The following is a 25,606-nucleotide window of genomic DNA, read 5'->3' as shown; positions in this document are numbered from 1 at the left end:
GTCATCATTGGTGGGAAACACCGGCACTGATGCTTAGGCCAAATAGCTTAGGCCAAATATCTATCTGTACTGGTTATTAATCATTATCTATGATCTGTGTCTAATCTCTACTTCCGTTGATTGCTCATACTCTATAACTGATATAGTACAGTGATGTTGAATGTGATGTGATAAAAAAATGCATAGTTCATAGTTTATGTTTAACAGATATTTGATCTCTGTGTCTAAAACCCTTTTTTAACTGACTTGTCAGGGTGGACAGATGAAAGATAGACAGATAGTAAAAGCACAACAAGAAAAAGAGAAGGAAAGGAGATGAAAACTAACCAATGAATGGAAAGTGGAAGTGAGGAAAAAGGAAGGAGAGAGGTTTATAGACACATGGGCACTTTCTTCTTCTTCTCTTTTTCTCGTTTGGCAAGACGTCGCTTCATGTCGTCTGGCAGGCGCTCGTAGCAGTGCTTACACACAGGCTTCAGATCCACGTCTACAAACTTATTCCTGGTAGGACCAGGAAAGAGGAGGAAGTGAGGAAGAAAGAGGAGATGGGAGGATATGGACAGACAAACAGGAACAAGTGAAAGAGAGGGACAGAGATAAAGGAATGACACAGGCAGATGGAAAAGCTGGGAAATAGATCAGGTCGTCACAGGTACAGTGGAACAGGTAGAGCAGTAGACATATGAGAGCCAAAAGAGGACAGAGATATTGCTTCAGGTGGGCACAGAGCAGAAAGAAAGGTTTCAATTGAATTGAAATCTATAGTCCCAAAGATAGTCTAACCTCATTCCAATGTGTCAGCACACAGGATGGTGTTGCTGTGTTAACTCAGTCATACTTACTTGAGGGTGAGCTTGGTGTTGCAGGTGGAACAGGCAAAGCAGTTGACACACCATGCCTTGTTCAGTGCTGATACCACTGGAACACACAACACAAACACGTCAATTACATTAGCCTGGGTACCTGGCAAGACAATGACAACATGGCGAAAGCAGAGACAGTAGTAGTTTATAAAACAAATATGACATATTCCATTCAATATTTGTTTGACTGTATATGATATTAGGTGATAATATCTTACCATCACCCTCAATGACACGGTTGCAGTGGTAGCAGACATCTCCAAAGAGCTGTAGGAGAGGAGAGAGTCAATAGCCAGGCACACAATTCACTTGACATATTACAATGTCTTTACTCTTTACTGTATTCTTCCAGACAAGAGCCATGCAATTCACTTCACAGTCTTCATTTGTTGCATTGCTACATTTGTACTTCCACCACTAGATGTTCCCATAAAACTAGCCAAGACTGGAGGTCACATTCAAATGATATACAGCCAGATGCAATCACTCAAAGGCTTGCTTAAAGATAAATAAAAGACCGTGCCTGGATTGGATTGAGTTACTATGTAGAGACCTTGGGCTGTGTGTGCAGCCTTCTCCTACATTACCTGGTTGTAGTGAGTCTCACAGTAGGCCAGTCCTTTGCGTTCGTAGTGGCGATGGCCCAGGAAGGGCTTCTCACACTTAGCACACACAAAATGCTGCAAACACACACAACATGGCCCCACACAACAGGTTAGTACAGACAGACCAGCACAGGTCAGTTTAATCCACATCAGTCTAGTTTAGTTCAGAGCTATTAGGAGTCAGTCCCGTCCCGTCTGAGATTAGTGGGTTCAGAGGGCAGCAGCAGGGCAGGAGCGCCCCCTGTGGAGGCACTCACCTCTACAGACAGACAGACACAGGAGGAGCCTTGTTTGTCTGGGAGGTCCACCCGGGGGCAGAATGCAGCACAGACCGGACAGAGAGCAGGACAGAATGCAGCCAGGAAGGGTCTCCCATCAGTCACTCTAACTAACCCCTCACCATGTTAAAGTGTTTTTCACAGTAGGTGTGGTCCCCACGCTCGTAATACGGGGAGCCATGAAACGGACGCTCACACAGAGCACATACATGGTGCTACAGGAGGGGGGAAGAGGAGAAAAGTAGAGGGAAAAGGCAGCAGAGATATGAACAGAGGAATGTCAGAGGGAAAGAAAGAGAAAGGATATGCTCCATTCTGAGATAGTCCAAACACGACCACAGAGATATGAACAGAGGAATGTCAGAGGGAAAGAAAGAGAAAGGATATGCTCCATTCTGAGATAGTCCAAACACGACCACAGAGATATGAAAGCAGGGTAGAAACAGAACCACATACAAACTGCCTTGAATACATTTCTACTGTGATGTTCTCAGGAATCACAGAACTAACTCTAACAATGGGAATTACAAACCACCTGTTGTATAATAGGAAATAGTTGTTCAGCGACAAAGACAGACAAAGCAGTACATACCAAAGATCATAATATAATAATAATAATATGGCTACAAAATACCATAAACATACACAATACATTATCTGAATGTTCCATAACATTGCAACCTCCTGAACAGGTCCATATTGTAAGAGTGATGTCATCATTTAATTCGATTTAATTTTATTTTAAATTTAAACTTTATTTAACTACCTCGACATGCCACTGCTTGCCCATGGCATTGACCACGCGGCCCTCGATGGGTCTCCTGCAGGCTCCACATATGGGAACGCCCATCTTGTCATGGCAGGGCAGGCAGTACAGCTCTCCCTTCAGCTCCCTGGCATCAGCCGTCAGTTCCTTACTAGGGGGGGAGAGGAGGGACAAACCTTATGAGCATCACCAATAGCTGTTATTGGGGTGGTAGTTATTGTGTTCTGAATTCACAACAGAAACCAAGTTGCAGTGTTGCATAGAGGAATTAGTCGTCTACAGACTTCCTGAATGAATTTTCACCATCACAACTTCTGCCTCAAGGACAAGCTGACAACTGTAGGTTTGTTTAAGGACAGGCAGTCTTACGGGAAAGGTTTGGTTAGGTTGGAGGTGCCTCTCAACTGCTTTTAACTGTCATCTAAAAGAGCTACTGCGATAATCATTCTTCTATCATCAGTCCCTCTCTCCCTACTCTCTTCCTCCTCCTCCCTCTTCTCTCCTTTGGCTGACTTGTACATGGGTAAACTCTACTAAACCCAACCTTGAGAAGTCCTATCCTGCTACAGAAAACATTCCCTGCCTATAGCAGCTCTGTGGAGAGACCATATCCACATGTACATACTACCTCAATCAGCCTGACTAACCGGTGTCTGTATGTAGCCTCACTACTGTATATAGCCTGTCTTTTTACTGTTGTTTTATTTCTTTACCTACCTATTGTTCACCTAATACCTTTTTTGCTCTGTTGGTTAGAGCCTGTAAGTAAGCATTTCACTGAACGCAATTTCACCTGTTGTATTCAGCACACGTGACAAAAACTTTGATTTGATTTGATTTGATTGTATTTCCGAATTTCAGTGTCTACCACTGACAGGCTATAGTATATGAGAAGGGCTTACCAAGAAAAAAAGCAGAGATGTATTTATTTTAGCTCACTAATCCATTGTACAGGATGCAAACAAGTGAGTGATGTTTTGAGATCAAGCTGACATCACCTCAGAGCGACCTGACTAATAAAGACACGGACTATTCTATTGCGCACCACTGCGTAGAAGCCAACCATGGCTCATCTTCCTGCTCTTTGTAGCCATAAACACAACCACATTTCACCAACAGGAGGTGACATTGTACGTAAACTAAAACAGAGGCATTCTGGCAGTTCTCAGACACTGTGGATCCTAAGGGTCTAAGATGATTTTTGTCATCGTTTGTCATCGTTTCTATAATGTTGTTGCCTTGATTTTTTGGGGTCTCTGTGACTCTGGATTCACAGACACCCCAATATTATCTATATTGAACTGGCATATTGATTAACGACACACACTATTTCTGTTATTATTAGTATTATTGTGTTATAATTTGCCATTTAGCTCGGAACATATCATCATTATTATTTTCTTACATTGTTGTGTCTCAATGGGCCACTAGGCTATAAATTGGAGCTAAGTGCAATGGTCAGGTCGCTCTGAGGTGATGTCAGCTTGACGTAGAAATGTCAGCAGTTTTTCTTGGTAAGCCCTTCTCATGATTTTTGTCATTGTTGTTGAGCACCCCTCCTTTCCTTTGTTTACTGAAGCGAAGGCCCACCTGAACTGTAGGCTACAGTACATGTACAGGTTGCATACAGGTTGTGTAGAAGTTGAGTTGGCAGTGGTTGTATTCATACCACTAGGTTTATGTAGAGGGAGTGTGAAGTTTGTGTGGTGATTTAGCAGTGTTTGGGTTTAGGTTGAATGTAGGTTGTATAAATATTGTGTTTTGGTTGAGTAGTACTTGTATATAGGGTTTGTGGAGTTGTTTCTAGATTACCCGCAGTTGTTGCAGTTGAAGTGGTCCGGGTGGAAGGGGTCATTCTTGAACAGCAGCGGCTGCTCCTCGATGATGGCGTGGCACTTCTGACAGATGTACTTCCCCAGACCACGGGCCTTCTCACGGTTATGACACGGGCGACACAGGTGTCTGAGGGAGAGAGAAAGAGAGTGATATACATGTTGGTAAAGAGTTCTGTCTGACAGGCTTTTTAGGGGCAGCAGAACAGACAGGAGGCCAGACACATCTCCAGCTGACCCTAGGGATCCCGGAGATGTTCCCAGAGATGTTATGACATGGGCGACACAGGTGTCGCAGGGAGAGAGAAAGAGAGTGATATACATGTTGGTAGAGAGAGCTCAGCCTGACCCAGAGGTTGAAATACTGTTGCTACGTTAAAACTGCAGGAAGGTGTTATCAGTGTGTGGGATTTCTCCTTGCTTTATAAAAGCTATGCAGCAGAAAAGATGCTGTCCCCTATCCCATGATGTTAAATCAGTAATGGCTGATCAGTGATCTAGTCCATGTTTCTGCACTGACCTGCCAGCGTTCTTGACGAAGCCCACGTCAGCCAGCACGGCCTGGCAGAGGTCACAGCAGAAACAGTCAGGGTGCCAGCTGTTGTTCATCGCCTTGATCACGCGACCAATGATAAACTCCCCTGGGAGGAGGAGGAGGAGGAGGAGATAAGGGACAACACACTGGCAATATAGAGAGAAATAACTAAAGAAAAAACTCTTGGCACAAGAAAGCAATTGGCGATAGACGTCTACCCAGTTGTGTCTAGGGCTCAAGGTGAGGGAAGCAGGGTTAAAGGGGACCAAATATGACCTTAAGCTTCAGACAACACCACCAGTGTTAATAATTCTACTGTGTAGGTGCAGTTCCTGTACTCACCACACTGTTGGCAGCAGGGAGCAAACAGCATCTGGAAGTCATGCTCGCAGTACTTCCTGCCCTCAAACTGCAGAAGAAGAGAACAAGCATCAGAATCACTCAATGATTAGAACATACCATAGCCATAGATAGACCTGTACGTCTACAGATCTGTCTGTGGATATGATCTCCCTTTCAGGGAACAGCTCTGGGATCCCTAGGGTCAGCTGGAGATGTGTCTGGCCTCCTGCCTGTTCTGCTGCCCCTAAAAAGCCAGTCAGACAGAGACACAACAAGAGAGAGAGTGGGATAACTCAGAGACAACCCACCGGGTACCGACATCATTTCTACATCTAGTTTTGATTTACATTTGGTTGAGTTGTCATCTAACTTGAATTCAACCTGAAATCAATAACGAAAGTCCCCACGTCGTTGTATTTAGATTCAAAGTTGAGTGAAAAATAATACATTGACGACTTCTTGCAGATCCAATCATTTTCCTACATTGATTCAACAACATCAAATGTTTTTGTTGCTGTTGAAATCATGTGGAAACAACATTGATTCAACCAGTTTTTGCCTAGTGGGAAGCTTCTAATGGGCCAGTAATGCATTTGGCTGAGTGCTGTGAGGTTGGGAGTCGATCCAGTTAATAAACTTTACCCAATATCAAATTTGTGACAGGAGGTGAAGGTGTCTCCACCCTTATCTTCTTATATTACCACCCGTACCAAATACATATGATATCATATTTTGTTGTTTTCAGCATGAGGGCCATGTAAGCAAAGTTTGTAATACATCTAATTTAAAGCTGGAATCTGCATTTGGTGAAATAGTGCCACTGGTCGCCCCTAGGTGCACTTGTTATTGTTTTTGTTTATGAAAGGAGGAGAGGACCATAGTCTGCTGTTCTACCACACAATGATGTCCGAGGGGGAAAGGAGTTTGTTGTTATATCTCGAACAGACGTGGCAGTTCCAGGAGGCTAACACAATAAAGGGCTTGGGTTTACTTCAGGCTAGACATGGTTGTATAGAATGCGATGGGTGAGAGTGACAGGGATAATAAAGCTGTATTTACACAGGCAGTCAATTCTGATCCTTTGCATAATTATGGGCAAAAGAGCTGATCTGATTGGTCTAAAGATTTAAAAAAAGATCAGAATTGGGTTGCCTGTGGTAAACACAATCTAAGTAATGTTCCTTCTAATTTGTTGGGGCACTGAGCAGAAACCTGAACGTTGTGAGAATGTTGTGCAACTGCTGGCACACGTTTACAGTGAACACTGAGGCTGTACCCTGTACAGTTATTTAAGCATAATGTAGGGCTACCAACAAAACCAGTGGAGCAAATGGAAAAAGCTTTTGATTTATATGATATAGCCTACAATAGCCTATATGTGGTGTTCAACGCAGGCCGACATTGCATGAGACTTTTAAAAATGTTTTTACATGAAAAAGGGCTTGACATTAATGAATGCTTTTTTACTTGGTCTGTAACACCACGGGCCAAATAGGGGACTGTAAATTGCTTTGCATTGTGTTGTATGATGCAAGAAACCACTTTACAAAATACTATGTATTATTATTACCATACAGAGAATTAGACAATATAGGCTACCCCTCTGCCTATTGGCTTATTCAAGCCTGTCTCAAAATACAACACTGCCCCTTTAATTAAGACAAGCTTTTCACCAGACTGGCTTTTCAAAGACTGCTTGAAATGTAGCCTCCACGTTTTGTGTTCTTGTAGGAAGCAGTAACTCCCCATTGCTGACCTATACTCATCTATAACTGGGCCAATAACTCGCTAACTTGCAAAGAATATAAACAAAAATGCACACGCTCTGATCTGAAAAGTGCATTCCCTCACGGGTGATTGAAAGACCGCTCGTGGGCTACCCCGGCCAGTGGCGACCAATCATTGGGGTAATAAATCCGCATACAAACATGGTCTCTTTTTTTGTTTAAGGCAGCTCCAAAATGCAGGCGTTTCAGTCTAGCTCAGTGCTTTCTGTGGTGGTGGGGCAACCAGCGGAAAATACGGAGCATAGGGGTTGGTAATGTTCTCTAATTGCACCGTGATTGGCTCAGCGTCACTCATGGGGACACTACGTCCCCGTAAAATCTACAGGGAGAGCTAAAAAATTCAAGCCCCTTGGGTGCTGCCATAGAGTTACATTAGAAGTGCCTATCCAAGAAGGCTCAATGTCATTGGCCACAGATAAAATTATGCAAAATCAATGTTAAATCTACCGTTGCTTTGATAATGTCAAGCTCATACTTTCAAAATCTACTGGCAAACAGTCATCATCATGAATAAAGTTGACAATCTACTGGCAAACAGTCATCATCATGAATAAAGTTGACAATCTACTGGCAAACAGTCATCATCATGAATAAAGTTGACAATCTACTGGCAAACAGTCATCATCATGAATAAAGTTGACAATCTACTGGCAAACAGTCATCATCATGAATAAAGTTGACAATCTACTGGCAAACAGTCATCATCATGAATAAAGTTGACAATCTACTGGCAAACAGTCAATCATCATGAATAAAGTTGACAATCTACTGGCAAACAGTCAATCATCATGAATAAAGTTGACAATCTACTGGCAAACAGTCAATCATCATGAATAAAGTTGACAATCTACTGGCAAACAGTCAATCATCATGAATAAAGTTGACAATCTACTGGCAAACAGTCAATCATCATGAATAAAGTTGACAATCTACTGGCAAACAGTCAATCATCATGAATAAAGTTGACAATCTACTGGCAAACAGTCATCATCATGAATAAAGTTGACAATCTACTGGCAAACAGTCATCATCATGAATAAAGTTGACAATCTACTGGCAAACAGTCATCATCATGAATAAAGTTGACAATCTACTGGCAAACAGTCATCATCATGAATAAAGTTGACAATCTACTGGCAAACAGTCATCATCATGAATAAAGTTGACAATCTACTGGCAAACAGTCATCATCATGAATAAAGTTGACAATCTACTGGCAAACAGTCATCATCATGAATAAAGTTGACAATCTACTGGCAAACAGTCATCATCATGAATAAAGTTGACAATCTACTGGCAAACAGTCATCATCATGAATAAAGTTGACAATCTACTGGCAAACAGTCATCATCATGAATAAAGTTGACAATCTACTGGCAAACAGTCATCATCATGAATAAAGTTGACAATCTACTGGCAAACAGTCATCATCATGAATAAAGTTGACAATCTACTGGCAAACAGTCATCATCATGAATAAAGTTGACAATCTACTGGCAAACAGTCATCATCATGAATAAAGTTGACAATCTACTGGCAAACAGTCATCATCATGAATAAAGTTGACAATCTACTGGCAAACAGTCATCATCATGAATAAAGTTGACAATCTACTGGCAAACAGTCATCATCATGAATAAAGTTGACAATCTACTGGCAAACAGTCATCATCATGAATAAAGTTGACAATCTACTGGCAAACAGTCATCATCATGAATAAAGTTGACAATCTACTGGCAAACAGTCATCATCATGAATAAAGTTGACAATCTACTGGCAAACAGTCATCATCATGAATAAAGTTGACAATCTACTGGCAAACAGTCATCATCATGAATAAAGTTGACAATCTACTGGCAAACAGTCATCATCATGAATAAAGTTGACAATCTACTGGCAAACAGTCATCATCATGAATAAAGTTGACAATCTACTGGCAAACAGTCATCATCATGAATAAAGTTGACAATCTACTGGCAAACAGTCATCATCATGAATAAAGTTGACAATCTACTGGCAAACAGTCATCATCATGAATAAAGTTGACAATCTACTGGCAAACAGTCATCATCATGAATAAAGTTGACAATCTACTGGCAAACAGTCATCATCATGAATAAAGTTGACAATCTACTGGCAAACAGTCATCATCATGAATAAAGTTGACAATCTACTGGCAAACAGTCATCATCATGAATAAAGTTGACAATCTACTGGCAAACAGTCATCATCATGAATAAAGTTGACAATCTACTGGCAAACAGTCATCATCATGAATAAAGTTGACAATCTACTGGCAAACAGTCATCATCATGAATAAAGTTGACAATCTACTGGCAAACAGTCATCATCATGAATAAAGTTGACAATCTACTGGCAAACAGTCATCATCATGAATAAAGTTGACAATCTACTGGCAAACAGTCATCATCATGAATAAAGTTGACAATCTACTGGCAAACAGTCATCATCATGAATAAAGTTGACAATCTACTGGCAAACAGTCATCATCATGAATAAAGTTGACAATCTACTGGCAAACAGTCATCATCATGAATAAAGTTGACAATCTACTGGCAAACAGTCATCATCATGAAGTGAATGGCAAAGTCATAAGACAATCTACTGGCAAACAGTCATCATCATGAATAAAGTTGACAATCTACTGGCAAACAGTCATCATCATGAATAAAGTTGACAATCTACTGGCAAACAGTCATCATCATGAATAAAGTTGACAATCTACTGGCAAACAGTCATCATCATGAATAAAGTTGACAATCTACTGGCAAACAGTCATCATCATGAATAAAGTTGACAATCTACTGGCAAACAGTCATCATCATGAATAAAGTTGACAATCTACTGGCAAACAGTCATCATCATGAATAAAGTTGACAATCTACTGGCAAACAGTCATCATCATGAATAAAGTTGACAATCTACTGGCAAACAGTCATCATCATGAATAAAGTTGACAATCTACTGGCAAACAGTCATCATCATGAATAAAGTTGACAATCTACTGGCAAACAGTCATCATCATGAATAAAGTTGACAATCTACTGGCAAACAGTCATCATCATGAATAAAGTTGACAATCTACTGGCAAACAGTCATCATCATGAATAAAGTTGACAATCTACTGGCAAACAGTCATCATCATGAATAAAGTTGACAATCTACTGGCAAACAGTCATCATCATGAATAAAGTTGACAATCTACTGGCAAACAGTCATCATCATGAATAAAGTTGACAATCTACTGGCAAACAGTCATCATCATGAATAAAGTTGACAATCTACTGGCAAACAGTCATCATCATGAATAAAGTTGACAATCTACTGGCAAACAGTCATCATCATGAATAAAGTTGACAATCTACTGGCAAACAGTCATCATCATGAATAAAGTTGACAATCTACTGGCAAACAGTCATCATCATGAATAAAGTTGACAATCTACTGGCAAACAGTCATCATCATGAATAAAGTTGACAATCTACTGGCAAACAGTCATCATCATGAATAAAGTTGACAATCTACTGGCAAACAGTCATCATCATGAATAAAGTTGACAATCTACTGGCAAACAGTCATCATCATGAATAAAGTTGACAATCTACTGGCAAACAGTCATCATCATGAATAAAGTTGACAATCTACTGGCAAACAGTCATCATCATGAATAAAGTTGACAATCTACTGGCAAACAGTCATCATCATGAATAAAGTTGACAATCTACTGGCAAACAGTCATCATCATGAATAAAGTTGACAATCTACTGGCAAACAGTCATCATCATGAATAAAGTTGACAATCTACTGGCAAACAGTCATCATCATGAATAAAGTTGACAATCTACTGGCAAACAGTCATCATCATGAATAAAGTTGACAATCTACTGGCAAACAGTCATCATCATGAATAAAGTTGACAATCTACTGGCAAACAGTCATCATCATGAATAAAGTTGACAATCTACTGGCAAACAGTCATCATCATGAATAAAGTTGACAATCTACTGGCAAACAGTCATCATCATGAATAAAGTTGACAATCTACTGGCAAACAGTCATCATCATGAATAAAGTTGACAATCTACTGGCAAACAGTCATCATCATGAATAAAGTTGACAATCTACTGGCAAACAGTCATCATCATGAATAAAGTTGACAATCTACTGGCAAACAGTCATCATCATGAATAAAGTTGACAATCTACTGGCAAACAGTCATCATCATGAATAAAGTTGACAATCTACTGGCAAACAGTCATCATCATGAATAAAGTTGACAATCTACTGGCAAACAGTCATCATCATGAATAAAGTTGACAATCTACTGGCAAACAGTCATCATCATGAATAAAGTTGACAATCTACTGGCAAACAGTCATCATCATGAATAAAGTTGACAATCTACTGGCAAACAGTCATCATCATGAATAAAGTTGACAATCTACTGGCAAACAGTCATCATCATGAATAAAGTTGACAATCTACTGGCAAACAGTCATCATCATGAATAAAGTTGACAATCTACTGGCAAACAGTCATCATCATGAATAAAGTTGACAATCTACTGGCAAACAGTCATCATCATGAATAAAGTTGACAATCTACTGGCAAACAGTCATCATCATGAATAAAGTTGACAATCTACTGGCAAACAGTCATCATCATGAATAAAGTTGACAATCTACTGGCAAACAGTCATCATCATGAATAAAGTTGACAATCTACTGGCAAACAGTCATCATCATGAATAAAGTTGACAATCTACTGGCAAACAGTCATCATCATGAATAAAGTTGACAATCTACTGGCAAACAGTCATCATCATGAATAAAGTTGACAATCTACTGGCAAACAGTCATCATCATGAATAAAGTTGACAATCTACTGGCAAACAGTCATCATCATGAATAAAGTTGACAATCTACTGGCAAACAGTCATCATCATGAATAAAGTTGACAATCTACTGGCAAACAGTCATCATCATGAATAAAGTTGACAATCTACTGGCAAACAGTCATCATCATGAATAAAGTTGACAATCTACTGGCAAACAGTCATCATCATGAATAAAGTTGACAATCTACTGGCAAACAGTCATCATCATGAATAAAGTTGACAATCTACTGGCAAACAGTCATCATCATGAATAAAGTTGACAATCTACTGGCAAACAGTCATCATCATGAATAAAGTTGACAATCTACTGGCAAACAGTCATCATCATGAATAAAGTTGACAATCTACTGGCAAACAGTCATCATCATGAATAAAGTTGACAATCTACTGGCAAACAGTCATCATCATGAATAAAGTTGACAATCTACTGGCAAACAGTCATCATCATGAATAAAGTTGACAATCTACTGGCAAACAGTCATCATCATGAATAAAGTTGACAATCTACTGGCAAACAGTCATCATCATGAATAAAGTTGACAATCTACTGGCAAACAGTCATCATCATGAATAAAGTTGACAATCTACTGGCAAACAGTCATCATCATGAATAAAGTTGACAATCTACTGGCAAACAGTCATCATCATGAATAAAGTTGACAATCTACTGGCAAACAGTCATCATCATGAATAAAGTTGACAATCTACTGGCAAACAGTCATCATCATGAATAAAGTTGACAATCTACTGGCAAACAGTCATCATCATGAATAAAGTTGACAATCTACTGGCAAACAGTCATCATCATGAATAAAGTTGACAATCTACTGGCAAACAGTCATCATCATGAATAAAGTTGACAATCTACTGGCAAACAGTCATCATCATGAATAAAGTTGACAATCTACTGGCAAACAGTCATCATCATGAATAAAGTTGACAATCTACTGGCAAACAGTCATCATCATGAATAAAGTTGACAATCTACTGGCAAACAGTCATCATCATGAATAAAGTTGACAATCTACTGGCAAACAGTCATCATCATGAATAAAGTTGACAATCTACTGGCAAACAGTCATCATCATGAATAAAGTTGACAATCTACTGGCAAACAGTCAAGTGACAATCATGAAAGTCATATCATGAAAGTTGACAATCTACTGGCAAACAGTCATCATCATGAATAAAGTTGACAATCTACTGGCAAACAGTCATCATCATGAATAAAGTTGACAATCTACTGGCAAACAGTCATCATCATGAATAAAGTTGACAATCTACTGGCAAACAGTCATCATCATGAATAAGTTGACAATCTACTGGCAAAAAGTCATCATCATGAATAAAGTTGACAATCTACTGGCAAACAGTCATCATCATGAATAAAGTTGACAATCTACTGGCAAACAGTCATCATCATGAATAAAGTTGACAATCTACTGGCAAACAGTCATCATCATGAATAAAGTTGACAATCTACTGGCAAACAGTCATCATCATGAATAAAGTTGACAATCTACTGGCAAACAGTCATCATCATGAATAAAGTTGACAATCTACTGGCAAACAGTCATCATCATGAATAAAGTTGACAATCTACTGGCAAACAGTCATCATCATGAATAAAGTTGACAATCTACTGGCAAACAGTCATCATCATGAATAAAGTTGACAATCTACTGGCAAACAGTCATCATCATGAATAAAGTTGACAATCTACTGGCAAACAGTTTTCAATCCTTGTCATACGAAGAAAAATTTGAAATAAAACGTATCGGACATAAACATTATACAAGTTGGACATTTCAAATTCAACAATGAGTAATGGAAGGAATCAGTGGCTAACTGAAAGCTTTGCAAAGTGCTGGGTTCTCTAAGAATATGAAATGATACTTATTCACGTCACTGATGGAGTGCTAAGGTTGAGGGTCGACACCAGAAGTTAAGGGTTATAGGAGGAAAGTATATATTGGGTGCAACTAAGCTTGGAATGTGTTGAGTGCAGGGAAGTGATTACATGTGGCAGGCATTGATAGGGGGAGACGGGTGGAGATCTTAGAAAGTAACAATGTCACTGAAGGAGAGAGGGTCATGTATAACCTTTACATTATGTCAGGATATGTCACTGAGGGAGAGAGGGTCATGTATAACCTTTACATTATGTCAGGATATGTCACTGAGGGAGAGAGGGTCATGTATAACCTTTACATTATGTCAGGATATGTCACTGAGGGAGAGAGGGTCATGTATAACCTTTACATTATGGCAGGATATGTCACTGAGGGAGAGAGGGTCATGTATAACCTTTACATTATGGCAGGATATGTCACTGAGGGAGAGAGGGTCATGTATAACCTTTACATTATGTCAGGATATGTCACTGAGGGAGAGAGGGTCATGTATAACCTTTACATTATGGCAGGATATGTCACTGAGGGAGAGAGGGTCATGTATAACCTTTACATTATGTCAGGATATGTCACTGAGGGAGAGAGGGTCATGTATAACCTTTACATTATGGCAGGATATGTCACTGAGGGAGAGAGGGTCATGTATAACCTTTACATTATGTCAGGATATGTCACTGAGGGAGAGAGGGTCATGTATAACCTTTACATTATGGCAGGATATGTCACTGAGGGAGAGAGGGTCATGTATAACCTTTACATTATGTCAGGATATGTTACTGAAGGAGAGAGGGTCATGTATAACCTTTACATTATGTCAGGATATGTCACTGAGGGAGAGAGGGTCATGTATAACCTTTACCATTATGTCAGGATATGTCACTGAAGGAGAGAGGGTCATGTATAACCTTTACATTATGTCAGGATATGTCACTGAAGGAGAGAGGGTCATGTATAACCTTTACATTATGTCAGGATATGTCACTGAGGGAGAGAGGGTCATGTATAACCTTTACATTATGTCAGGATATGTCACTGAGGGAGAGAGGGTCATGTATAACCTTTACATTATGGCAGGATATGTCACTGAGGGAGAGAGGGTCATGTATAACCTTTACATTATGGCAGGATATGTCACTGAGGGAGAGAGGGTCATGTATAACCTTTACATTATGTCAGGATATGTCACTGAGGGAGAGAGGGTCATGTATAACCTTTACATTATGGCAGGATATGTCACTGAGGGAGAGAGGGTCATGTATAACCTTTACATTATGGCAGGATATGTCACTGAGGGAGAGAGGGTCATGTATAACCTTTACATTATGGCAGGATATGTCACTGAGGGAGAGAGGGTCATGTATAACCTTTACATTATGTCAGGATATGTCACTGAGGGAGAGAGGGTCATGTATAACCTTTACATTATGGCAGGATATGTCACTGAGGGAGAGAGGGTCATGTATAACCTTTACATTATGTCAGGATATGTTACTGAAGGAGAGAGGGTCATGTATAACCTTTACATTATGTCAGGATATGTCACTGAGGGAGAGAGGGTCATGTATAACCTTTACATTATGTCAGGATATGTCACTGAAGGAGAGAGGGTCATGTATAACCTTTACATTATGTCAGGATATGTCACTGAAGGAGAGAGGGTCATGTATAACCTTTACATTATGTCAGGATATGTCACTGAAGGAGAGAGGGTCATGTATAACCTTTACATTATGTCAGGATATGTCACTGAAGGAGAGAGGGTCATGTATAACCTTTACATTATGTCAGGATATGTCACTGAGGGAGAGAGGGTCATGTATAACCTTTACATTATGTCAGGATATGTCACTGAGGGAGAGAGGGTCATGTATAACCTTTACATTATGTCAGGATATGTCACTGAAGGAGAGAGGGTCATGTATAACCTTTACATTATGTCAGGATATGTCACTGAAGGAGAGAGGGTCATGTATAACCTTTACATTATGTCAGGATATGTCACTGAAGGAGAGAGGGGTCATGTATAACCTTTACATTATGTCAGGATATGTCACTGAGGGAGAGAGGGTCATGTATAACCTTTACATTATGTCAGGATATGTCACTGAGGGAGAGAGGGTCATGTATAACCTTTACATTATGTCAGGATTTTTTATTGTTAGTAGAAACCACATTTGTTTAAGCAAGTCAGCCAAATCAGCTATTGTTTTTAAAAGAGTAAATTAGGCTGAATGAACTGTGTCGTTGTCAGACAAGACCCCTCTGATAGCCAGGAGCAGCGGTGGTAAGGATTTACTCCATGGTGCTGAAAAGAAAGCTGATGGCAGAGAGGGAGAGAGGAGAAAATGGTCTGATAGTGGAGAGGGAGAGAGGAGAGAAGGAGCTGATGGTAGAGAGGAGAGAAGAGCTGATGGTAGAGAGGGAGAGAGGAGAAAATGGTCTGATAGTAGAGAGGGAGAGAGAGAGAAATGATCTGATAGAGAGGGAGAGAGGAGAAATGGTCTGATAGTAGAGAGGGAGAGAGGAAGAAAGGGTCTGATAGTAGAGATGGGATGGAGAGAGAGAGAAGGGTCGATGGTGAAACGGGAGAGAGGATAGAGAAGGAGCTGATGGTAGATGAAGGGGAGGAAGGATGAGAAGGGTCTGATGGTCAGAGAGGACAGAAGGGCTGATGGAAGAAGAGCAAGGAAGGGTCTGATGGGATAGAGAGGAGAGAAGGGTCTTGATGGTAGAGAAGGGAGAGAAGAGTCTGATGGTAGAGAGGAGAGAAGGAGCAGCATGCATAGAGAGGAGAGTAAGGTTGATGGTAGAAGAGGAGAGAGCGGTCTTGATCGGTAGAGGAGGAGAGAAGGGTCTGATGGGAGAGAGGGAGAGAGGAGAGAAGGGTCTGAATGGTAGAGAGGAGAGAAGAGATCTGGATGGGTAGAGAGGAGAGAAGGGTCTGATGTAGGAAGGAGAGAAGGAGCTGATGGTAGATGAGGAGAGAGGTTTCTGATGGTAGAGGAGGAGAGAAGGGTCTGATGGTAGAGAGGAGAGAAGGGTCTGATGGTATGTAGAGGAGAGAAGGGTCTGAGGGTAGAGAGGAGAGAGGAGAGAAGGTCTGATAGTAGAGAGGAGAGAAGGGTCTGATAGTAGAGAGGAGAAGGGTCTGATGGTAGAGAGAGGGGAGAGAGGAGAGAAGGGTCTGATGGTAGAGAGGAGAGAAGGAGCTGATGGTAGAGAGGAGAGAAGAGCTGATGGTAGAGAGGAGAGAAGGGTCTGATGTAGAGAGGAGAGAAGAGTCTGATGGTAGAGGGGGAGAGAGGAAGAGGGTCTGATTGTAGAGAGAGAGAAGGGGTTCTGATGGTGAGAGGAGAGAGGAGTCTGAGGGTAGAGAGGAGAGAACGGGTCGATGGTAGAGAGGAGAGAGGGTCTGATGGTAGAGAGGAGAGAAGGGTCTGATGGTAGAGAGGAGAGAAGGGTCTGATGGTAGAGAGGAGAGAAGGGTTCTGATGGTAGAGAGGGAGAGAGGAGAGAAGGGTCTGATGCGTAGAGAGGAGAGAAGGAGCTGATGGTAGAGAAGGAGAGAAGGAGCTGATGTAGAGAGGAGAGAAGGGGTCTGATGGTAGAGAGGAGAGAAGAGTCTGATGGTAGAGGGGGGCAGAGAGGAAAGGGTCTGATGGTAGAGAGGAGAGGAAGGGTCTGATGGTAGAGAGGAGAAGAGGAGTCTGAGGGTAGAGAAGGAGAGAAGAGTCCTGATGGTAAGAGAGGAGAGAAGGGTTCTGATGTTAGAGAGGAGAGAAGGGTCCTGATGGGTAGAGCCAGAGAGAAGGGTCTGATGGTAGAGAGGAGAGAAGTGGTCTGTATTGTAGAGAGAAGGGTCTGATGGTAGAGAGGGAGAGAGGAGAGAAGGGTCTGATGGTAGAGAGGAGAGAAGAGTCTGATGGTAGAGAGGAGAGAAGGGTCTGATGGTAGAGAGGAGAGAAGGGTCTGATGGTAGAGAGGAGAGAAGGGTCTGAGGGTAGAGAGGAGAGAGGAGAGAAGGGTCTGATAGTAAGAGAGGAGAGAAGGGTCTGATAGTAGAGAGGAGAGAAGGGTCTGATGGTAGAGAGGGGGAGAGGAGAGAAGGGTCTGATGGTAGAGAGGAGAGAAGGAGCTGATGGTAGAGAGGAGAGAAGGAGCTGATGGTAGAGAGGAGAGAAGGGTCTGATGGTAGAGGGGGAGAGAGGAAAGAAGGGTCTGATGGTAGAGAGGAGAGAAGGGTCTGATGGTAGAGAGGAGAGAGGAGTCTGAGGGTAGAGAGGAGAGAAGGGTCTGATGGTAGAGAGGAGAGAAGGGTCTGATGGTAGAGAGGAGAGAAGGGTCTGATGGTAGAGAGGAGAGAAGGGTCTGATGGTAGAGAGGAGAGAAGGGTCTGATGGTAGAGAGGAGAGAGGAGAGAAGGGTCTGATGGTAGAGAGGAGAGAATAGTCTGATGGTAGAGAGGAGAGAAGAGTCTGATGGTAGAGAGGAGAGAAGAGTCTGATGGTAGAGAGGAGAGAAGGGTCTGATGGTAGAGAGGAGAGAAGGGTCTGATGGTAGAGAGGAGAGAGAGATAAGGGTCTGATGGTAGAGAGGAGAGAAGAGTCTGATGGTAGAGAGGAGAGAAGGGTCTGAGGGTAGAGAGGAGAGAAGGGTCTGATGGTAGAGAGGAGAGAAGGGTCTGATGGTAGAGAGGAGAGAAGGGTCTGATGGTAGAGAGGAGAGAAGAGTCTGATGGTAGAGGGGGAGAGAGGAGAGAAGGGTCTGATGGTAGAGAGGAGAGAAGGGTCTGATGGTAGAGAGGAGAGAAGGAGCTGATGGTAGAGAGGAGAGAATGAGCTGATGGTAGAGAGGAGAGAAGGGTCTGATGGTAGAGAGGAGAGAAGGGTCTGATGGTAGAGAGGAGAGAAGGGTCTGATGGTAGAGAGGAGAGAAGGGTCTGATGGTAGAGAGGAGAGAAGGGTCTGATGGTAGAGAGGAGAGAGGAGAGAAGGGTCTGATAGTAGAGAGGAGAGAAGGGTCTGATAGTAGAGAGGAGAGAAGGGTCTGATAGTAGAGAGGAGAGAAGGGTCTGATGGTAGAGAGGAGAGAAGGGTCTGATGGTAGAGAGGAGAGAAGGATCTGAGGGTAGAGAGGAGAGAAGGGTATGAGGGTAGAGAGGAGAGAAGGGTCTGAGGGTAGAGAGGAGAGAAGGGTCTGATGGTAGAGAGGAGAGAAGGGTCTGAGGGTAGAGAGGAGAGAAGGGTCTGAGGGTAGAGAGGATAGAAGGGTCTGATGGTAGAGAGGAGAGAAGGGTCTGATGGTAGAGAGGATAGAAGGGTCTGATGGTAGAGAGGAGAGAAGGAGCTGATGGTAGAGAGGGGGAGAGGAGAAAAGGGTCTGATGGTAGAGAGGAGAGAGTAGAGAGGAGAGAGTAGAGAAGGGTCTAATAGTAGAGAGGAGAGAGTAGAGAAGGGTCTGATAGTAGAGAGGAGAGAAGGAGCTGATGGTAGAGAGGAGAGAAGGAGCTGATGGTAGAGAGGAGAGAAGGGTCTGATGGTAGAGAGGGGGAGAGGACAAAAGGGTCTGATGGTAGAGAGGAGAAAAGGGTCTGATGGTAGAGAGGAGAAAAGGGTCTGATGGTAGAGAGGAGAAAAGGGTCTGATGGTAGAGAGGAGAAAAGGGTCTGATGGTAGAGAGGAGAAAAGGGTCTGATGGTAGAGAGGAGAGAAGGGTCTGATGGTAGAGAGGAGAGAAGGGTCTGATGGTAGAGAGGAGAGAAGGGTCTGATGGTAGAGAGGAGAGAAGAGTCTGATGGTAGAGAGGAGAGAAGGGTCTGATGGTAGAGAGGAGAGAAGAGTCTGATGGTAGAGAGGAGAGAAGAGTCTGATGGTAGAGAGGAGAGAAGGGTCTGATGGTAGAGAGGGAGAGAGGAGAGAAGGGTCTGATGGTAGAGAGGAGAGAAGGGTCTGATGGTAGAGAGGAGTCTGATGGTAGAGAGGAGAGAAGAGTCTGATGGTAGAGAGGAGAGAAGGGTCTGAGGGTAAAGAGGAGAGAAGGGTCTGATGGTAGAGAGGAGAGAAGGGTCTGATGGTAGAGAGGAGAGAAGAGTCTGATGGTAGAGGGGGAGAGAGGAGAGAAGGGTCTGATGGTAGAGAGGAGAGAAGGGTCTGATGGTAGAGAGGAGAGAAGAGCTGATGGTAGAGAGGGAGAGAGGAGAAAATGGTCTGATAGTAGAGAGGGAGAGAGGAGAAAATGGTCTGATAGTAGAGAGGGAGAGAGGAGAAAATGGTCTGATAGTGGAGAGGGAGAGAGGAGAAAATGGTCTGATAGTAGAGAGGGAGAGAGGAGAGAAGGGTCTGATAGTAGAGAGGGAGAGAGGAGAGAAGGGTCTGATAGTAGAGAGGGAGAGAGGAGAGAAGGAGCTGATGGTAGAGAAGGAGAGAGGAGAGAAGGGTCTGATGGTAGAGAGGACAGAAGGGTCTGATGGAAGAGAGCAGAGAAGGGTCTGATGGTAGAGAGGAGAGAAGGGTCTGATGGTAGAGAGGAGAGAAGAGTCTGATGGTAGAGAGGAGAGAAGGAGCAGATGATAGAGAGGAGAGAAGGAGCAGATGATAGAGAGGAGAGAAGGGTCTGATGGTAGAGAGGAGAGAAGGGTCTGATGGTAGAGAGGAGAGAAGGGTCTGATGGTAGAGAGGAGAGAAGGGTCTGATGGTAGAGAGGAGAGAAGGGTCTGATGGTAGAGAGGAGAGAAGGGTCTGATGGTAGAGAGGAGAGAAGGGTCTGATGGTAGAGAGGAGAGAAGGGTCTGATAGTAGAGAGGAGAGAAGGGTCAGATAGTAGAGAGGAGAGAAGGGTCTGATAGTAGAGAGGAGAGAAGGGTCTGATGGTAGAGAGGAGAGAAGGGTCTGAGGGTAGAGAGGAGAGAAGGGTCTGAGGGTAGAGAGGAGAGAAGGGTCTGAGGGTAGAGAGGAGAGAAGGGTCTGATGGTAGAGAGGAGAGAAGGGTCTGAGGGTAGAGAGGAGAGAAGGGTCTGAGGGTAGAGAGGATAGAAGGGTCTGATGGTAGAGAGGAGAGAAGGGTCTGATGGTAGAGAGGATAGAAGGGTCTGATGGTAGAGAGGAGAGAAGGAGCTGATGGTAGAGAGGGGGAGAGGAGAAAAGGGTCTGATGGTAGAGAGGAGAGAGGAGAGAGTAGAGAAGGGTCTAATAGTAGAGAGGAGAGAGTAGAGAAGGGTCTGATAGTAGAGAGGAGAGAAGGAGCTGATGGTAGAGAGGAGAGAAGGGTCTGATGGTAGAGAGGGGGAGAGGAGAAAAGGGTCTGATGGTAGAGAGGAGAAAAGGGTCTGATGGTAGAGAGGAGAAAAGGGTCTGATGGTAGAGAGGAGAAAAGGGTCTGATGGTAGAGAGGAGAAAAGGGTCTGATGGTAGTGAGGAGAAAAGGGTCTGATGGTAGAGAGGGGGAGAGGAGAAAAGGGTCTGATGGTAGAGAGGAGAGGGTGATGTAGTAGAGAGGAGAAAAGGGTCTGATGGTAGAGAGGAGAAAAGGGTCTGATGGTAGAGAGGAGAAAAGGGTCTGATGGTAGAGAGGAGAGAAGGGTCTGATGGTAGAGAGGAGAGGAGGAAGAAGGGTCTGATAGTAGAGAGGAGAGAAGGGTCTGATAGTAGAGAGGAGAGAAGGGTCTGATAGTAGAGAGGAGAGAAGGGTCTGATAGTAGAGAGGAGAGAAGGGTCTGATAGTAGAGAGGAGAGAAGGGTCTGATAGTAGAGAGGAGAGAAGGGTCTGATGGTAGAGAGGAGAGAGGAGAGAAGGGTCTGATAGTAGAGAGGAGAGAAGGGTCTGATAGTAGAGAGGAGAGAAGGGTCTGATAGTAGAGAGGAGAGAAGGGTCTGATAGTAGAGAGGAGAGAAGGGTCTGATAGTAGAGAGGAGAGAAGGGTCTGATGGTAGAGAGGAGAGAAGGGTCTGATAGTAGAGAGGAGAGAAGGGTCTGATAGTAGAGAGGAGAGAAGGGTCTGATAGTAGAGAGGAGAGAAGGGTCTGATAGTAGAGAGGAGAGAAGGGTCTGATAGTAGAGAGGAGAGAAGGGTCTGATGGTAGAGAGGAGAGAGGAGAGAAGGTCTGATAGTAGAGAGGAGAGAAGGGTCTGATAGTAGAGAGGAGAGAAGGGTCTGATGGTAGAGAGGAGAGAAGGGTCTGATGGTAGAGAGGAGAGAAGGGTCTGATGGTAGAGAGGAGAGAAGAGTCTGATGGTAGAGAGGAGAGAAGGGTCTGATGGTAGAGAGGAGAGAAGAGTCTGATGGTAGAGAGGAGAGAAGAGTCTGATGGTAGAGAGGAGATAAGAGTCTGATGGTAGAGAGGAGAGAAGGGTCTGATGGTAGAGAGGAGAGAAGGGTAGAGATGGAGAGAGGGGAGAGGAGAGAGGGTCTGATGGTAGAGAGGAGAGAAGGTCTGATGGTAGAGAGGAGTCTGATGGTAGAGAGGAGAGAAGGGTCTGATGGTAGAGAGGAGTCTGATGGTAGAGAGGAGAGAAGAGTCTGATGGTAGAGAGGAGAGAAGAGTCTGATGGTAGAGAGGAGAGAAGGGTCTGAGGGTAGAGAGAAGAGAAGGGTCTGATGGTAGAGAGGAGAGAAGGGTCTGATGGTAGAGAGGAGAGAAGAGTCTGATGGTAGAGGGGGAGAGAGGAGAGAAGGGTCTGATGGTAGAGAGGAGAGAAGGGTCTGAGGGTAGAGAGGAGAGAAGGGTCTGATGGTAGAGAGGAGAGAAGGGTCTGATGGTAGAGAGGATAGAAGGGTCTGATGGTAGAGAGGAGAGAAGGAGCTGATGGTAGAGAGGGGGAGAGGAGAAAAGGGTCTGATGGTAGAGAGGAGAGAGGAGAGAGTAGAGAAGGGTCTAATAGTAGAGAGGAGAGAGTAGAGAAGGGTCTGATAGTAGAGAGGAGAGAAGGAGCTGATGGTAGAGAGGAGAGAAGGGTCTGATGGTAGAGAGGGGGAGAGGAGAAAAGGGTCTGATGGTAGAGAGGAGAAAAGGGTCTGATGGTAGAGAGGAGAAAAGGGTCTGATGGTAGAGAGGAGAAAGGGTCTGATGGTAGAGAGGAGAAAAGGGTCTGATGGTAGTGAGGAGAAAAGGGTCTGATGGTAGAGAGGGGGAGAGGAGAAAAGGGTCTGATGGTAGAGAGGAGAAAAGGGTCTGATGGTAGAGAGGAGAAAAGGGTCTGATGGTAGAGAGGAGAGAAGGGTCTGATGGTAGAGAGGAGAGAGGAGAGAAGGGTCTGATAGTAGAGAGGAGAGAAGGGTCTGATAGTAGAGAGGAGAGAAGGGTCCTGATAGTAGAGAGGAGAGAAGGGTCTGATAGTAGAGAGGAGAGAAGGTCTGATAGTAGAGAGGAGAGAAGGGTCTGATAGTAGAGAGGAGAGAAGGGTCTGATAGTAGAGAGAGAGAAGGGTCTGATAGTAGAGAGGAGAGAAGGGTCTGATGGTAGAGAAGAGAGGAGAGGAAGGGTCTGATAGTAGATAGGAGAGAAGGGTCTGATGGTAGAGAGGAGAAGAAGGTCTGATAGTAGAGAGGAGAGAGGGTCTGATGGTAGAGAGGAGAGAAGGGTCTGATGTAGAGAGGAGGAAGAGTCTGATGGTAGAGAGGAGAGAAGGTCTGATGGTAGAGAGGAGAGAAGAGTCTGATGGTAGAGAGGAGAGAAGAGTCTGATGGTAGAGAGGAGATAAGAGTCTGATGGTAGAGAGGAGAGAAGGGTCTGATGGTAGAGAGGAGAGAAGGGTCTGATGGTAGAGAGGGAGAGAGGAGAGAAGGGTCTGATGGTAGAGAGGAGAGAAGGGTCTGATGGTAGAGAGGGTCTGATGGTAGAGAGGAGAGAATAGTCTGATGGTAGAGAGGAGAGAAGGGTCTGATGGTAGAGAGGAGAGAGGTCTGATGGTAGGAGAGAGAGAGAAGGGTCTGATGGTAGAGAGGAGAGAAGGGTCTGATGGTAGAGAGGAGAGAAGGGTCTGATGGTAGAGGGGGAGAGGAGAGAAGGGTCTGATGGTAGAGAGGAGAGAAGAGGTCTGAGGGTAGAGAGGAGAGAAGGTCGATGGTAGAGAGGAGAGAAGGTCTGATGGTAGAGAGGAGAGAAGGGTCTGATGGTAGAGAGGAGAGAAGGGTCTGATGGTAGAGAAGGGTCTGATGGTAGAGAGGAGAGAAGGGTCTGATGGTAGAGAGGAGAGGAAGGGTCTGAGGTAGAGAGGGAGAGGAGGAGAGAAGGGTCTGATGGTAGAGAGGAGAGAAGGGTCTGATGTAGGAGGAGAGAAGGTCTGATGGTAGAGAGGAGAGAAGGGTCTGAGAAGAGGTAGAGAGTGAGAGGGAGAGAAGGGTCTGATGTAAGTGGTAGAGAGGAGAGAAGGGTCTGATGGTATAGAGGAGTCTGATGGTAGAGAGAGAGAAGAGGGTCCTGATGTGATGAGAGAGGAGAGAAGAGGTCTGTGTTCTGATGGTAGAGAGGAGGAGAGCAGGGTCTGATGGGGGTAGAGAGGAGAGAAGGTCTGAAGATGGTAGAGAGAAGAAGGGTCTGATGGTAGAGAGGAGAGAAGAGTCTGATGGTAGAAGGGGGAGAGGGAGAGAAAGGGTCTGATGGTAGAGAGGAGAGAAGGGTCTGATGGTAGAGAGGAGAGAAGGGTCTGATGGTAGAGAGGATAAGGGGTCTGATGGTGAGAACTGATGTAGAAGAGGAGAGAAGGGTCTGATGGTAGAGGGATAGAAGGGTCTGATGGTAGAGAGGAGAGAAGGAGCTGATGGTAGAGAGGGGGAGAGGAGAAAAGGTCTGATGGATGTAAGAGAGGGAGAGTAGAGAGAGAGAGAGGAGAGAGTAGAGAAGGGTCTGATGAGTAGAGAGGGAGAGAGAGAGAAGAAGGGTCTGATTGTAGAGAGAGAGAGGAGCTGATGGTAGAGAGGAGAGAGGGTCTGATGGTAGAGAGGAGAGAAGGGTCTGATGGTAGAGTGGAGAGAAGGGTCTGATGGTAAGAGAGAGAGAGAGAGAGGAGAAGGGTCTGATGGTAGAGAGGGAGAGAAGGGTCTGATGGTAGAGAGGAAGAAGGAGCTGATGGTAGAGAGGACAGAAGGGTCTGATGGTAGAGAGGAGAGAAGGGTCTGATGGTAGAGAGGAGAGAAGGGTCTGATGTTAGAGAGGAGAGAAGAGGAGTCTGGATGGTAGAGGGGGAGAAGGAGAGAAGGGTCTGATGGTAGAGAGGAGAGGAGAGAGAGCTGATGGTAGAGAGGAGAGAAGGGTCTGATGGTAGAGAGGAGAGAGGAGATAAGGTCTGAGATCTGATGGTAGAGAGGAGAGAAGGAGCTGATGGTAGAGAGGACAGAAGGGTCTGATGGTAGAGAGGAGAGAAGGGTCTGATGGTAGAGAGGAGAGAAGGGTCTGATGGTAGAGAGGAGAGAAGAGTCTGATGGTAGAGGGGGAGAGAGGAGAGAAGGGTCTGATGGTAGAGAGAGAGAAGAGCTGATGGTAGAGAGAGGAGAGAAGGGTCTGATGGTAGAGAGGAGAGAAGGGTCTGATGGTAGAGAGGAGAGAGGAGTCTGAGGGTAGAGAGGAGAGAAGGGTCTGATGGTAGAGAGGAGAGAAGGGTCTGATGGTAGAGAGGAGAGAAGGTTCTGATGGTAGAGAGGAGAGAAGGTCTGATGGTAGAGAGGAGAGAAGGGTCTGATGGTAGAGAGGAGAGAAGGGTCTGATGTAGGAGAGGAGAAGAGTCTGATGGTAGAGAGGAGAGAAGAGTCTGATGGTAGAGAGGAGAGAAGAGT

At 43.9% G+C, this 25,606-nt stretch overlaps 1 protein-coding gene across 8 annotated transcripts in view; it reads right to left on the bottom strand.

Annotated features, from left to right (window-relative positions):
- The window catches only part of LOC109877771 (LIM and senescent cell antigen-like-containing domain protein 1), a 95,456-nt gene that overhangs the window by 5,644 nt on the left and 64,206 nt on the right, over nt 1–25,606 (bottom strand). For 4 of the 8 annotated variants that reach the window (XM_031806296.1, XM_031806294.1, XM_031806298.1 and 1 more), the window contains 8 exons: nt 5,222–5,288; nt 4,865–4,985; nt 4,325–4,474; nt 2,513–2,663; nt 1,451–1,543; nt 1,082–1,130; nt 843–918; nt 328–501 (listed from right to left, as the gene is read on the bottom strand). In XM_031806296.1, the coding sequence (XP_031662156.1) occupies nt 372–501; nt 843–918; nt 1,082–1,130; nt 1,451–1,543; nt 2,513–2,663; nt 4,325–4,474; nt 4,865–4,985; nt 5,222–5,288 (837 nt within the window). In that variant the 3' untranslated portion in view covers nt 328–371. The other 4 variants (XM_031806297.1, XM_031806295.1, XM_031806293.1 and 1 more) reach the window with 2 other exon arrangements.

The sequence above is a fragment of the Oncorhynchus kisutch genome, linkage group LG26, assembly GCF_002021735.2.
Source record: "Oncorhynchus kisutch isolate 150728-3 linkage group LG26, Okis_V2, whole genome shotgun sequence".
Classification (NCBI taxonomy): domain Eukaryota; kingdom Metazoa; phylum Chordata; class Actinopteri; order Salmoniformes; family Salmonidae; genus Oncorhynchus; species Oncorhynchus kisutch.
Note: the sequence above shows the minus strand (reverse complement) of the source record. Positions and strands in the feature narration are given on the sequence as shown.